The sequence below is a fragment of the Netta rufina genome, assembly GCF_964035555.1.
Source record: "Netta rufina genome assembly, chromosome: 16".
Classification (NCBI taxonomy): domain Eukaryota; kingdom Metazoa; phylum Chordata; class Aves; order Anseriformes; family Anatidae; genus Netta; species Netta rufina.
In genome coordinates, this window is record NC_140140.1 from 10551483 (window position 1) to 10564484 (window position 13002).

The 13002-nt window shown below is 51.4% G+C and overlaps 1 protein-coding gene across 1 annotated transcript; it reads left to right on the forward strand.

Annotated features, from left to right (window-relative positions):
* Positions 1–4569: 4569 nt before the first annotated feature.
* TFAP2C (transcription factor AP-2 gamma) lies at positions 4570–12395 on the forward strand (the record flags this gene model as incomplete). Its single annotated transcript, XM_084296446.1, has 7 exons — positions 4570–4617; positions 5721–6197; positions 6397–6448; positions 7675–7897; positions 8618–8736; positions 10085–10226; positions 12110–12395. 7 exons carry the CDS (start codon positions 4570–4572, stop codon positions 12393–12395), a joined length of 1347 nt encoding a protein of 448 aa, XP_084152572.1.
* Between the last annotated feature and the right edge of the window lie 607 nt (positions 12396–13002).

Consider the following 13002-nt stretch of genomic DNA (forward strand, 5'->3'; position numbering starts at 1 on the left):
GAGTACCAGGCTGCAGAACCCTCCAAGATGAGATGGAAAAAACCCCTTGTACTGGTGCCCATCTCTATCAGTGGAGAAACCTTCCCCAAACCATCACCTCAGCAGTTGTTTCCTCAAAACATGGTGCATCATTTAAGGGATCGTGTAGTCTGCATATGCCCTGAAAGCAGAGGAAAGGGTAAAGAGAGCATCTAATGACATGTTTTTTACAGCGCAAATATAGCTTGGTGACAATGCCTGCTCCTTTTCCCGAAAGGGCAAAAGGAATGGCAGGCTTGTATTGAAGGAATCGTGTCAGCTGCAGCCTGAATTGCGCTGAGCAATGTTTTTTTCAGCTCATTTCTGTGCTTGTATTTGAAATATTTGCTTTTCTGCTGGTTTTGCCTATGGGATTTTTTCTTTTTGTGGTACTGGAGCTTTTATTCTTCTTGTAGTATAAGCAATTAGCTGTAGGAATGTACAACCCATCACAGCTTTAGTTTTAAAAGTATGAATGACGCGCATCGTGCCAAAAGCTGTTTTTCTTCCTGCTTTCAGAAAAGAGCATAACTCAATATATGTATCCTGATTTCACATTCAGCATTGTGGTGTCCTGATTTTATTTTTTAATGTGGAGTCTGCTTCCTGCTCTAACGACCTGAGCCCAATTACACACACGGTCTAGCAACAACTTCCTTCAGAGCAGCGCTCTGGCTGACAGCAGCGGAGCCGATGCCACTGCTGCTCCCGCTGGATGGAAAATGGAGGGAATGAAAAAAATAAAGCAGAATATCCCTCCAGCGAGGAGCGATCGCACCACTGCAGGCAACATGTCACAGCTCCAGGAGGTCCGTCAGGATCACTGGGCAGAGATGCAGAGTCCTGGGGCTGATCCCCCCCCCCTTTTCCCTGGCAGAGCCTGGCGAGGGACCGTTACCTCTTCCCATAAGTGAGGATGAGGAGCCCGAGGTGCAGAGGAATGCCCAGGGAAGGCAGCAGCCCTGCCGTGGGCACACTTTCTCCTCTCCTCCTGCACAAGCGGGGGCAGGCCGAGGGCAGCCGACGGCTCATCCCCGTCACCCCCCCCCCGGCTGCTTTTTGCTGTCGCCGGGGGCCAAGGGATGCTCCCGGTGCCGGAGGGGCTCCGGCTGCCCCTGTGGTGCTGGGGCGGGTGCCCAAAGCCGCGCTGCGCACCCGGGGAGGGATTGGGGTGGAAGGGGGGGGGGGTTTAAAACCGCTGCCAGCTCCTGGGGGGGCCCCGGGGCACCGCTGGGATCAGGCGGTGGAGCCTGGAGCCTTCGGGCGGCCGCTGCCCTCCCTCGGGGGGGGCAAAGGGCAAGGAAGAGGCTGCTGCAGGTCGGGGAAGCTCCCACGGGGAATGCCTCCCTGCCCCCCCCCCAGGGGGAGGACAGGGGAGGGGAAACAGCAGAGCGGCGCAAAACCGCCCCAAAATATCCCGGCGGCGGCGCGGCCCGGGGGGAGCCGGCCTGCGGAGCGGGGACCGCGAATATAGGGCGAATATACGATAGGGGGGACCCCAAAAAAATCCTCCCGGGGCTGGGGGTGGCTTTGCTCCCCTCTCCGGGGGGCTTTGGGCGGTGGGGTCCTGTCCCTGGCAGCCCCGCGGGGTGATGGGGGGAAAAGAGGGACACACACACACGACATGGGACACACGACATACGATACACGACACCTTCTTGCCCCCCCCACCCCCGGACCCGGTGTGGAAGTTACAGGAAAGTCTCCGGGGGCCGGGGCAGCGGCTCCCTTTGTAAAGCTCTGCAGGAGCCGAGGCGACAATCCGGACAGGTTGCTGCAGCCTCATTAGGGATCCAGATATGCATGCGTTTAAATAATTTTTTTTTTTTTTAGAGGAAGAGGGATGGAGCTAATTAGCATCCCCACGCTCTCCTGTAATTGCTGCCAAATAGGAAAACTACTGAAAGCGACAGGGGCTCAGCAGCGGGCTCTGGCTCCCCTCCCGAGAGCGCGTTCACACCTGGGGTGCTTTATGGGCCCCCACGGGACCGTGCAGCCTCGTAAAAGGAGAGGTGTGCGGGAGCAGGCAGCCTCCGGGATGTAAGAAGCCCCTTCTTCTCGGAAATAGGCGATGCCCGCAAAACACGGACACTTATTTTTATTTACTTGTATTTTTTTGAGCTGCCACCTACCAGGAGCCACCTCCCTGGCTGCTCCTCGGCTCCCAGTGCCCCGGGGAGGCCGCCGCAACCCCGGGCTCAGCAACAACGCAGGGGATTCGTTTGGGGGAGGGGGCGCTCCCAAAGCATTATTTCCTCTCCTATCCCCCAAAAAGGGGCCTGAGGTGCCCGGCTGGGGGCCGTTTGCTAGCGTTGCCGCAGAGCATCCTTCGACGGCAGCACCGGGGGTGCAGGGGGAGCCCCTGAACCCCCAGGCGCTGCGAGGGGAGCCGGAGGAGGGAGTGATGTCTGGGAAAGTTTGTAGCGCCTTTCCCTGCTTTTAGCTCCTCGTCTGCTTTCTTGGTTTGTTTTCGAGGAAGCCAAGTGGTTATTTCGGGCGCCTTGTTTAGATAATTTCTTCTAACCCCCTCATCCTCTTCCACTCCTCTATTTATATGTATTTGATATATGTGTGTAAACAAATAAGGAGAAACTGGATTCATCGGCGCGCTCCTGGCCACCAAAATAAACAAAACGGAGGTGTTCAGACCTTGAAAATGCTCAGAAATGAGAAAAGAAGCGCGACGTTTCCGAGCAGAAGGAAAATCCGAGGTTCCGACAAAAATCTCCGACGTTGTTACACACAGTGCGGGACGGCTCTGGGAGGAGGAGAGCTGATCTTCCCAAACCTGGGAAGCTCGACGGCCCCCTTCTTCGTTTCTGTTTAAATCCATCTTGTCCCTTTAATACAAATGAACTTTAAGCTCCCCCTGTCTTTTATTATTTAGATTCCTAGTCTTAATGACGCCAGGAGCAGCGCGAGCACACTCGCTAATAATCGTCGCGAACTGCATTTCAAAGAAACATCCCTGGAAGAAAAACACCGTCGTTAAAAAAATAAATAGAGACTCCACCAAAAATGATAATGCGGAGTCCCTGCTGATGATGGGCTTAATGCGAGGGCTGCAAATCAGCACCTGCGTGCTAGATAAGGCAGATAACACCTCCAACAGTTACTTGCAGCACCCCCGTCCTCCTCGCTTTATTTTTAGATCGTTCATTTAGTCGGAGGGAGGTGGGTAGGTGTTTTTTTTTCTTCTTCCTTTTTTTTTTTTTTTTTTAATATTATTGTTATTATTATTTTCTTCTGTAATGCTCAGGAAAAAAAAAAGGAGGGGGGTGGTGTAGTTTGAGGGGTGAACCGTGGCTCTGCTCGGGCCTTTACCAGCAGCTCCCCGGGCACACAGATAGCCGACATCTCCGCAGCCAACCCCGGCCAGGGTCAGCCTTTGTCCCTGTCACAATAAACAAACACTTGCTCCTCTCATGTAAATGAGCAGCGATCCGGATGCACCTTAAAACACTGGGAGAAGTCGTTGCTTTTGCAAACGATGTTCATTTTGTCTGACACACAGAAGCGCGCAGATCAAATGGCTGCAGAAAGGTGGCAATTTGGCAGGGCAGCATTTGGGGAGCACAGATGAAAGCGTGCTTCCAGCTCCCCAAAACGCGGCTCGCCTCCCACCTGGCTCCCCAGCCCCGAGTTGAGGCGAGAAGTTCGGGCAGGGAGGTTTTCGTTAAGGGCTGAAATAACAACGAGGGGAGAGCAGCGCCGCGATTCGCACCGCCTCGCATCGGGGACGCTGAATCAGGGCTGCTTTACCTACGAGGGATCCAAGGCAGCTGCAATAATCTCGCCGGCTAATTAAGGAAATTATACCTTAAACATCGGTAGCTTACAAGTTGTAATCAGTAAGTCAAAACTCTTGACAATTATGCAAATTGCGCTCCGACTGGCGCTCGGACGCTCCGGCGAGGAACTTTTCCCGATTTATTTCGCCCAGAAGCCGCCGGCCCCGTGGCACTTTTTGGGGGTACGGGCGCTGCAGCTCCCCGCGTGGATCGCAACAAATCCTTTCCACGCGTGTGCGTGGAGAAAAAATAAATCCACACCCATTACACCTCCCCCCCGAAAAAAATAAATACAAATAATAATAAAAAAAAATAATAATAAAAAGAAGCGTGGGGGCACTTCGGGGGGCGGCTCTGCTGCTGCGGGGGGTGCCCACGCGTGCCCCCAGCCCCGCGCGTCCCCCGCGGGGGCGCAGCGCAGCGCGGAAGGAGGGGCCGGGGGCTGCGCGCTCCCTCCTGAGTGGCTGGCGGCCGCGGGTGCCGAGCCATCCCTGGGGAGGAGTTATGATAATCTATTGCCATTAAGGGCGTCTGGGCAGGGAAAAAAACCCGAGTGACCATTAGAGCGGCGGGTTAGTCCGTCGGCAGCCTCCATGCCTGCCAACAACTGAGCTCCGTCCGGGGGGCAGCTCCTCTTCCCCAGCGCCGACGTGGATTTACCGCCCGTGGGGGGGGGCTGAGCTTCTCGGCTGCTTTTTTTTTTTTTTTTTTTTTTTTTTTTTTTTTCGGCACCGCACACCTGGGTTGGAGGCTGGACGCCATGTTGTGGAAACTAGCAGATAATGTCAAGTACGAAGAGGATTGCGAGGTGAGAAGAGCGGCGAGGGGGGCGGGTGGGCAACGTGGGGGGGGCGGTGAGGGCAGCCCCGAGCCCCCCGGCCGCTGCGCTCCCCCTGCTCGCCTCCAGCCGAGATTCCTCCATTCCCCGAGCCTCTGCTTTGCTTTTCTTTGCTCTGCTTATTTTTTTAAACCATTTTCCCCCCTCGAATCCTGGGGAAAAAGGGGAAAAACCCCGGCATCCCCAGCCGGGAGGAAGGAGCCTGTCCTTCCCCGCACGCACACAGCCGCGCCTGCAGGCGCAGGGCTGCGCCCCGTGGAGCGAGTCGGAAAAGTAAAAGTTGGGCAAGTGGGGAGCCCCGGGCAGAAGCGGGGGTGCCCGTGTAAAAGGGGGGAGCCCCAGCAGAAGGGGGGAGCCCCGGTTGAACCGGGGAGCCCCCTCGGGGCAGCAGGGGCAGGTAGGAGCCGAGGCAGGGCTGCAGCCGTCCCGAGCCGCCCTCCCCACGTTTCTATCCCCGGTGGGGTTTGAAACTCCTACCCCCTGTAGGGTTTGCTCTCCGGTTTTGGGCTCTGACACGGCCGTGCCCCCCCCTCGGCTCCGGCAGGCGAGCTGTAGGTCTCGCTTCACGCCTCGCTGGGACCTCGTTCGCCTCTCATCACCCAGCGGTGATATTTTACCGACCAGAAGCCGCTGGACCCCAGGATCGGGTCCGTGTGGACATTTTAATGTGTGCCTGCCGGGCTTTGGGGCGAGGGGAGGAGCGGGGCCGTCGGCCGTGGGGGGGCCCTGCCCGGGGCTCGGAGCCGCCACCCCATGGGGGCAGCGTGGGGCTGGCTAAACCGGGCCCCGCCGCTGACTGGGATTATTATTTTTTTTTTTTAATGATTCTTTGGAGAAGTTGAGTGCCTCGTGGTGAGGACAGCGGTGGGAACTGGTCCCTAACCCCTTCCCCGCGAGCCGGGCTCATTTCCTACGCGAACTGTATGGGGAGGAAAAAAAAAAAAAAAAAAAAAAAAAAAAGGAAGAGCCCCCGTTTAGGAGCGGGGCGGCTTTCCCTGTGCCCCCGGGACCCGGCAGCCCTCACCCCTCACTGACCGCCGCCTCCCTTCTCCCCCTCCCCGTCTGCCTTCCAGGACCGCCACGATGGCAGCAGCAACGGCAACCCGCGGCTCCCGCACCTCTCGGCGGTCAGCCAGCACCTGTACAGCCCGGCCCCGCCGCTCTCCCACTCGGGAGCCTCCGATTTCCAGCCCCCCTACTTCCCCCCACCCTACCAGCCTCTGCCTTACTCGCAGTCCAGCGACCCCTACTCCCACCTCGGGGACCCTTTCTCCATCAACCCCCTGCATCAGCCGCCGCCGCCGCCCCCCAGCCAGCAGCAGGGCGCTTGGCCCCCCCGGCAGGGCCAGGAGCCGGCCGGCCTCGCCCCCCACGGTCGCCCCGGCCTCGTCCCGCACCTCTCGGCCCTGGAGAGCGGCTCGGCCGGGGGCCGTCGAGAAACCTACCGCCGCTCCGAGCTGCTGCTGCCCCACGGCCACGGCCTCGACGCCTCCGCCCTAGCCGACAACCTGGGCCTCCACGACATGGCCCATCAGATGGAGGAGGTGCAGGTAAGCCTCGTCCCCCCCCCCTTCTCTATCCCCGGCTGCCGGAGCCTTATCCCCCTCCTCATCCGTCCTGCTGGCCCCAAAGTCATGCCCCGCACCTCGGGGTGCCCCTCAGCCGCTGCCCGTCCGGCCCCAAACCCTGTGCCCTCCCCGCCCTGTAGCTCTCGAGGTGTGTACAACTTTCTCCCCTTTCTCTTTGCAGAACGTGGAGGACCAACACTTGTTAATGCATGACCAGACGGTCATTAGGAAAGGTCAGTGAGGGGCCCTGCGCCGCCCCCTCGGGTTATGGGGGGGGGTCCCCGCGGGGATCGGGGCGGCCGAGGCTTGGGGCAGCCCCCGGGGGGGGATCCCGGCCCCTCTGCCGCGGCCACCGCAGCGTGCCCGTGGGCTCTGGGGGAGCAGCACCCGGGGGGCTCCTTTTTTTTTTTCATTTTTTTTTTTGCCCTTTAACTTCTTCCCCAGCCTCGGGAAGGGACTCGGTCGGCGTGAGGCTGCTCGGATAACTCGTAACCGGAGCGGTTTTGTGGCCGGGGTCCCGAGGAGGAAGGGCGTATTGACTCAATTTAGGCGCACGGTCGTTGTAGGGTTGGGTTGCTTTTTTTTTTTTTTTTTTTCTGCTTTTGTTTTTAAACAAATTCGTGCTTTGAAAAAAAAAAAAAATCAGTGGAAGTTTCCTCCGAAGACTTCAAACAAAAACCTAACTGAGGAAAAGCAGAAGTGTTTGGCAGAGCGCTGATTGCTGCGTTTAGCTCATGGGAGAATTATTCCGCTGTCAGATGCGGCACCAAAGCCCTTGCCCCCTCCAGGGACCAAGGCAAACCTCGGCTCTTTTTAACCCTTTCCCACCGGCGCCAGCAGCCCCCGGCTGGGGCTCAGCGGGTGGGCGACGGAGGAGCGGGGGACGGCTGCGGGACGGGTGCGTGGCTGTGCCCCCTGCCCAGCCCCTGCCGGCCCTATGCACCCAGCCGCTGAAGCCGTTCCCCAGCGGGGGTTTGCTTTCAGTTCTTCAGCCCTGTTGTGCTGTCTGGTACGAATTTGCCGGGATTAAATTCCGCAGGCGCCTTCTGTGAGGTGGAAGGAGGGAGCCCGGCAGTAGCTGGGAGGCTTCTCCCGCCCCGGCTCGGGAGGCTGCTGCCAGCAGCCGAAGGATGCGGGTTTGTGTGCAGCTCTGCCGGGCTTTTTGTAGGACTGGACCCGCTAAATTGCATACCACATTTTTTTTTATTATTGTTTTTTGGGGGTGCCCTGTTTTTTTTTTTTTTTCCGATTTTGTTTTAAGAAGTATATTTAGTTGTGTTCAGCAGCTCCTTGGACTGGGAGCGTGGAGAGGACTGCTGGTGTTTGGGGACTGGGTCGTGGGGAGCGTTTAGTGCCAAACGAAATCCCATCTCCCGGTCTGTCCTCGTGCAAAGAAAATTCACTTGCTACTCCGTATTTATTTTTCCCTTCCCTAAAAATCCTGCTTTCCCTCCTGCAGGTCCCATTTCCTTAACGAAAAACAGTGCTCTGAGTCTCCCCTGCCAAAAGGATGGATTAATCGGAATGGTCATAAACCCCAACGAAGTGTTCTGTTCGGTTCCGGGGAGGCTCTCCCTCCTCAGCTCCACGTCCAAATACAAAGTGACAGTAGCAGAGGTTCAGAGACGGCTCTCGCCCCCGGAGTGTCTCAACGCCTCTCTGCTGGGAGGAGTGCTCAGAAGGTAGGCTGCGACCCCTGCTCCCAGCCGGCCGCACCGGGGCTGTTGTTCGCGATCCTTTTTTTTTCCTCCCCCTGCGCCTGGTGTGTGTGGTTGCAGCCAGATTAGCACAATGACGAGCTAAGAAAAAGCCTTTTATCAAACTTCAGATTTTTCAGAAGCCCAACAACACTGAATCCTAATTGGCTTTGGAAATAAAACTTCTTTGCACTTCTGCCACTTCTCGGGGAGAAGTGCTATTAACAGCTCTGACAGCAATTCTCATTCGCTGTTGAAAATCGGATTTTTGTCTCTTAAAACTGCTCGTGGAGCTTTCTTGTTCCTGTGACGAACTGTCTCCCCGTGGAATGATTTTTGGATTAAATCTCATGATCTTGTTGCATCATTACAAGGAGACTTTGCGTGTACTTTTTTTTGCACACACTTTTAATTTGGTTTGTGATCATTCTACGGCTGCTGGTTTTGGTGGTGCAGTCTGAAACATTTTGATTTTGACCTCTGCTGTGTTTCATCCTGGCTGGTTTGTAGTAAAGCATTTTAAAAGTAGGTCACTTGAAAAGAGAGCCTGTCTTTTATCTTACCCCCAGTAGAACCCTATTGAATGTCAGTAACTGGAATTTCTCATCTTTTTTTTTTTTTTTTCTTCTTTTTTCTTTTTAAACAAAACAAAAAAAGTCCCCTGAAGATAAATAAAGCCTTTTTTTTTTCCCCCCCTAATTACAGAGCCAAATCTAAAAATGGTGGCAGATCATTAAGGGAAAAACTGGATAAAATTGGCTTGAACCTTCCAGCTGGTAGAAGGAAAGCTGCAAATGTGACACTATTGACATCTTTGGTGGAAGGTCAGTCTTGAACGTGTCTTAAAAATAAACTTCCTTTCCCTTGTGTACAGCTTTTGTCCTCCAGGCAAAGCGTGGAAGGGCTGGGAAGTCGATGAACTCGATTGAGGGGGTTCTGTGTGTTTATAGTTAACAGTGAGCGTGCTGGGGACAGGGCAGCAGGTACCCGACGAGGTGCCTTTGGGGGGGCTCCTCCACCCCCCTGCTGTCGGTCAGGTCTCCCAGCTGTGCTGAGTACCAGCCACAGGCTGGGATGCAATCAATCCTTCCTGGGCACCGGGCTCTGCGAAACGGTTGTCCAGTCTGTTTCCTGAGGTTGTCTGGGGTTTTGTTAAGGGAAGGTGAAAGGGGTGAAACCCGGCACATCGCGGGGTTTGGTTCCCTACTGGGAAACCTGAAGTCCACGGCAGCTGCCTGCGATGCCTGGCCTTACCTCCGTGGTATCCTCAGAAGCTTTTCTCATAAACAAGCATATAAAGTGAGATTTATAGCTTTTGACTTCCTGATAGGAAACTGGAGCCCCTTTAATCTGTAACATGCTATGTGGACCCTCTCAGTTAAGCTGACGGCAGGGTGTATTTACATGGCTGTGTGGGGTTATGTTTTGTGCTGCTGTTGAAAGCAGCTCCTGGTTGTGGTACAACTTAATAGAAGTAGAAGCAGCAACTGAAACATGACAAATGATCCAATGATACCTTGCTGTTATTTCATTTCTGCATGAGCTGAAATAATACAGCAACTTCCATTTAAAACCTTATTTTGGAAGTTGGATTTAAGAGCTGCCCGAGAGGCTATGTGCGTGCGCACGCACACGTGTGTGTTACAGGTACAGCCTGATGATGTCAGCCCAGTGTTTCTGTGCATGATGGAATTGCCTTAATGAAAAAAGCTGTGTAGTTATAAAACTTCCAATTTTATTTTTATATGAACATTGTTGTTTTAAAGGAGCTAGAAAATGTACTAAAAATCATTACATGGGTGGAATTTAGTTGCAAGTTTTTTTTAAATATCAGTGGGAAATTTGTTATAGGCTAAATTCTAGTCCTTGCTAAGCAGTGAATCTGCATAGAAACAAAAGAAAAGCTTTTTCCAGTAAAGGGAAGGGAATTCTTTTTCATAGCTGTCATCACGTAGTGTTGTTTTTTGTTTTTTTTTCTTGATGCAAATTTATCAAGAAACACTGATCTATTGATTAGAAAATGGTAGTGAATGGTATGGTAGAAAATAAGTGTCCCTTTCTAAAAGAGTAAATTCTTGAAGTGTATTCCTCTGCTTTGCTTAATTTCCCCGATCTCCTTATAATAAATAGGCACTGCAACATTTAATAACTATTCACCTCTGCCCATGCCAGGTGAAGCTGTACATCTTGCCCGTGACTTCGGTTATGTATGCGAGACAGAGTTTCCTTCCAAAGCAGTGGCCGAATATTTAACTAGACCACACATGGGCCGCAACGAAATGGCGAACAGGAAGAATATGCTTCTTGCTGCAAAGTAAGTTTTCTGGCTTTGCATTTTTTTCCCTCTTTTTTTAAAGGTGGTTTTGTCTGACCATGAGTATCTGTGGTTGTGGACAGTTTGCTACATTTTCATGTGTAATTTTAATCAGGGAGAGGAAACAATTCTTGCTTGGTTTTGGTTTGAATTCAACTATGACAGCAGTTATTTTAGTCTGAACCAATAATAATAATAACCCTGTATGGTAATTCTAAAGCAGTTTGGACCACTTTTTTTGTTTTGTTTTGTTTGTTTTTCTTTTAAACGGTAGTAAAAAAAGAAAAAAGAATCTGAGCCTTTTACCAGGGTAGCGGTATCTCTAGGAAAAAGATGTCCCTAGGGTGAGACAGGGCTGAGGACCTGGGGGCCAGGTGTGGCAGGGGAGTGTGAACTGGGATGGGACTGGGAGCTGGTGGCTGCCCTGCCTGCGTGTGTGCAGCCCAGAGAGGCAGGGGCACGTGCACCTCCACGGAGAGTTACTGGTGGGCACAGCGGGTGCAAGGCAAGCTTGCCCACTGAGTCCTCGTAGCTGCTTTTTTTGGCAACAGCATTCCCCTATGGGACTCTAGGGATCAAAGTGTGAGTAGTCCCATTTCGGTATCAAAGCTGAAGATCTTTAGTTCAGTGAAAAGCAATGTTTAGTAGATGGGAGAAGTCCCTGTTCTTAACAAAATTCTTACTGTAAATCTTGGTGAACAGGGGAGGGAAGGCTAAAGGAGAAGCTTTGTTAAAGCTGTTCTGCAGACACTGTACCTGTAAATAGAGCATGTACTGAATGGGTCCCTGGTAGGAAATACCTGTGTTCAGCTGTGCTTATCTTACACCAGTGGCTGGAGAGCTCGCTGTCCCCTTCCCACACTGACGTTTAACCAAAGGCCTTAGATTATGATCCATCCTGGTCTGAGGTGTTTTCTGGTTTGGGTTGGTGCAGTTTCTTCCTTTGAAAGCACCGTCACTGTGCAGAGGATCCGAGAAAAGCCTGGTTAAACTGATGAGAAGAGTTGTTTTGACTTTATGCTTGGATTAGGCAAGCAAAATCCTGCCCCATGCAGGGGTTCCACATTCTTCCTGGTGCTGAATTAATCCATCTTTCCCTGAAAAAAGAGACCTCCTTTATCAAGACTATATTTCGTAGTAATATATTATTTCTGTCATAGCTTGAACTTTTTGCTTCTTACTGAGCATGAGCCCTTTGGCTCTTTAGGATTGTTATTGGTATTGTTATTAACCCTAATAGCAGGCATCTTTTGGAAGATGTTTGTGATTTGAGAAATTCTGATAAAGTGATGATTCTGTTAGGATTGCTCATCTCAAGTGAAATCACATCAAGGGGACAGATTTACAGGCAGCAAACAACATATGCTGGAGCGTTATTAACCATTCGTGTTTTGCCAGGCATATGTGTTCGTGTTTGCAGGATCAGGGCCTAGGTCTCTATGAGAGAGGGGATGTACGTACACCATGCACAACTAGATCGAATCTCCTCTTCAGCTGCTTTAGTCTCTCTAAATCATATAACTACAGCTGTGGAAGTTCTCACAGAAACTAGCCCCTACATCCCAGCCCTGCCTGAAAATCTAGAGCAAATGATGTCGAGCCAGACAGCAGAGGTGGAGAGATTATTCTGCAGTGTGAGGATGTGTTTGTGTGACACAGATAAAACAGAAGATTTGTCAGATGCTAATGCTAATAAATGAGCTTTAATTTTGGACTGTGAACGCTGCTGTCTTGCTGTTGATGGAGTAATGAATTTCTGAAAACTTTTAATTCCCACGTAACTGCCAAATAGTTGATGTGGATTTTTTTTTTCCCATTATTTTTATTTGCTTGTGCACAAATTCCTACCGCGGTATAAAGTAAGATCACTTTGTGTCTTACAGGCAGATTTGTAAGGAATTCACAGACCTCCTCACTCAGGACAGAACTCCTCTTGGAAACACAAGACCTAGTCCCATTTTGGACCCTGGCATCCAGGGTTGTTTGACTCATTTTAGCCTGATCACACATGGCTTTGGGAGTGCTGCCATCTGTGCTGCCATGACATCCGTCCAGAACTACCTAAATGAAGCATTAAAAATAGCAGACAAAACATACATGAACGCTGGCGACCAGAGCCCTGCAGAAACCAACAAAACCATCGATAAAATGGATAAGCACAGGAAATAAAAGGAGAGAAACCAGACTTTAAACTCTTCCTCCTTAACACAGACTGGGATCTTCTTGCCGGGGGAACGTAGAAATTTGGGTACTTTTTTTTTTTTTTAATAAGAAAGGGAAAACGAGGAAAAAAAATCATCTTATTCAGGATCTTCACTCCTCCTGGATCCATGAGACAAGTCTTTCTAAAAGCTGCAGTATCCCTTATCTGTGGAAGCAATTACCAGAAGATAAGTACTTGGTACAGGTGTATTGACATCCTTTGCTGTAAAAGTGGTGCTATAAGGGTTTGGATGGAAATATGCAAAAAGATATATTTAGATTTCTTTTCCACATCTAAGTATCTAGAGGTGACCAGCTTCGTGTATAGCTTTTAAGATACGGATTTTAGATGGAAGTCAATTTGTTATCAGATAAAAATATCAGGGTTTTAGGTCTCTCTTAATGCAACAGTAACAATAAAGCAGTATTAAATAATGGTATATAGATTTATGTACATTAATTTTTTTTTATAAACACCTGGAAATAGTAAGATTATTATTATTATTTTTTTTCCTCCCTTTACTTGCAGATTACCATAGGAGAGTACTAAAACCCTGGTAAACGTAAAATTATC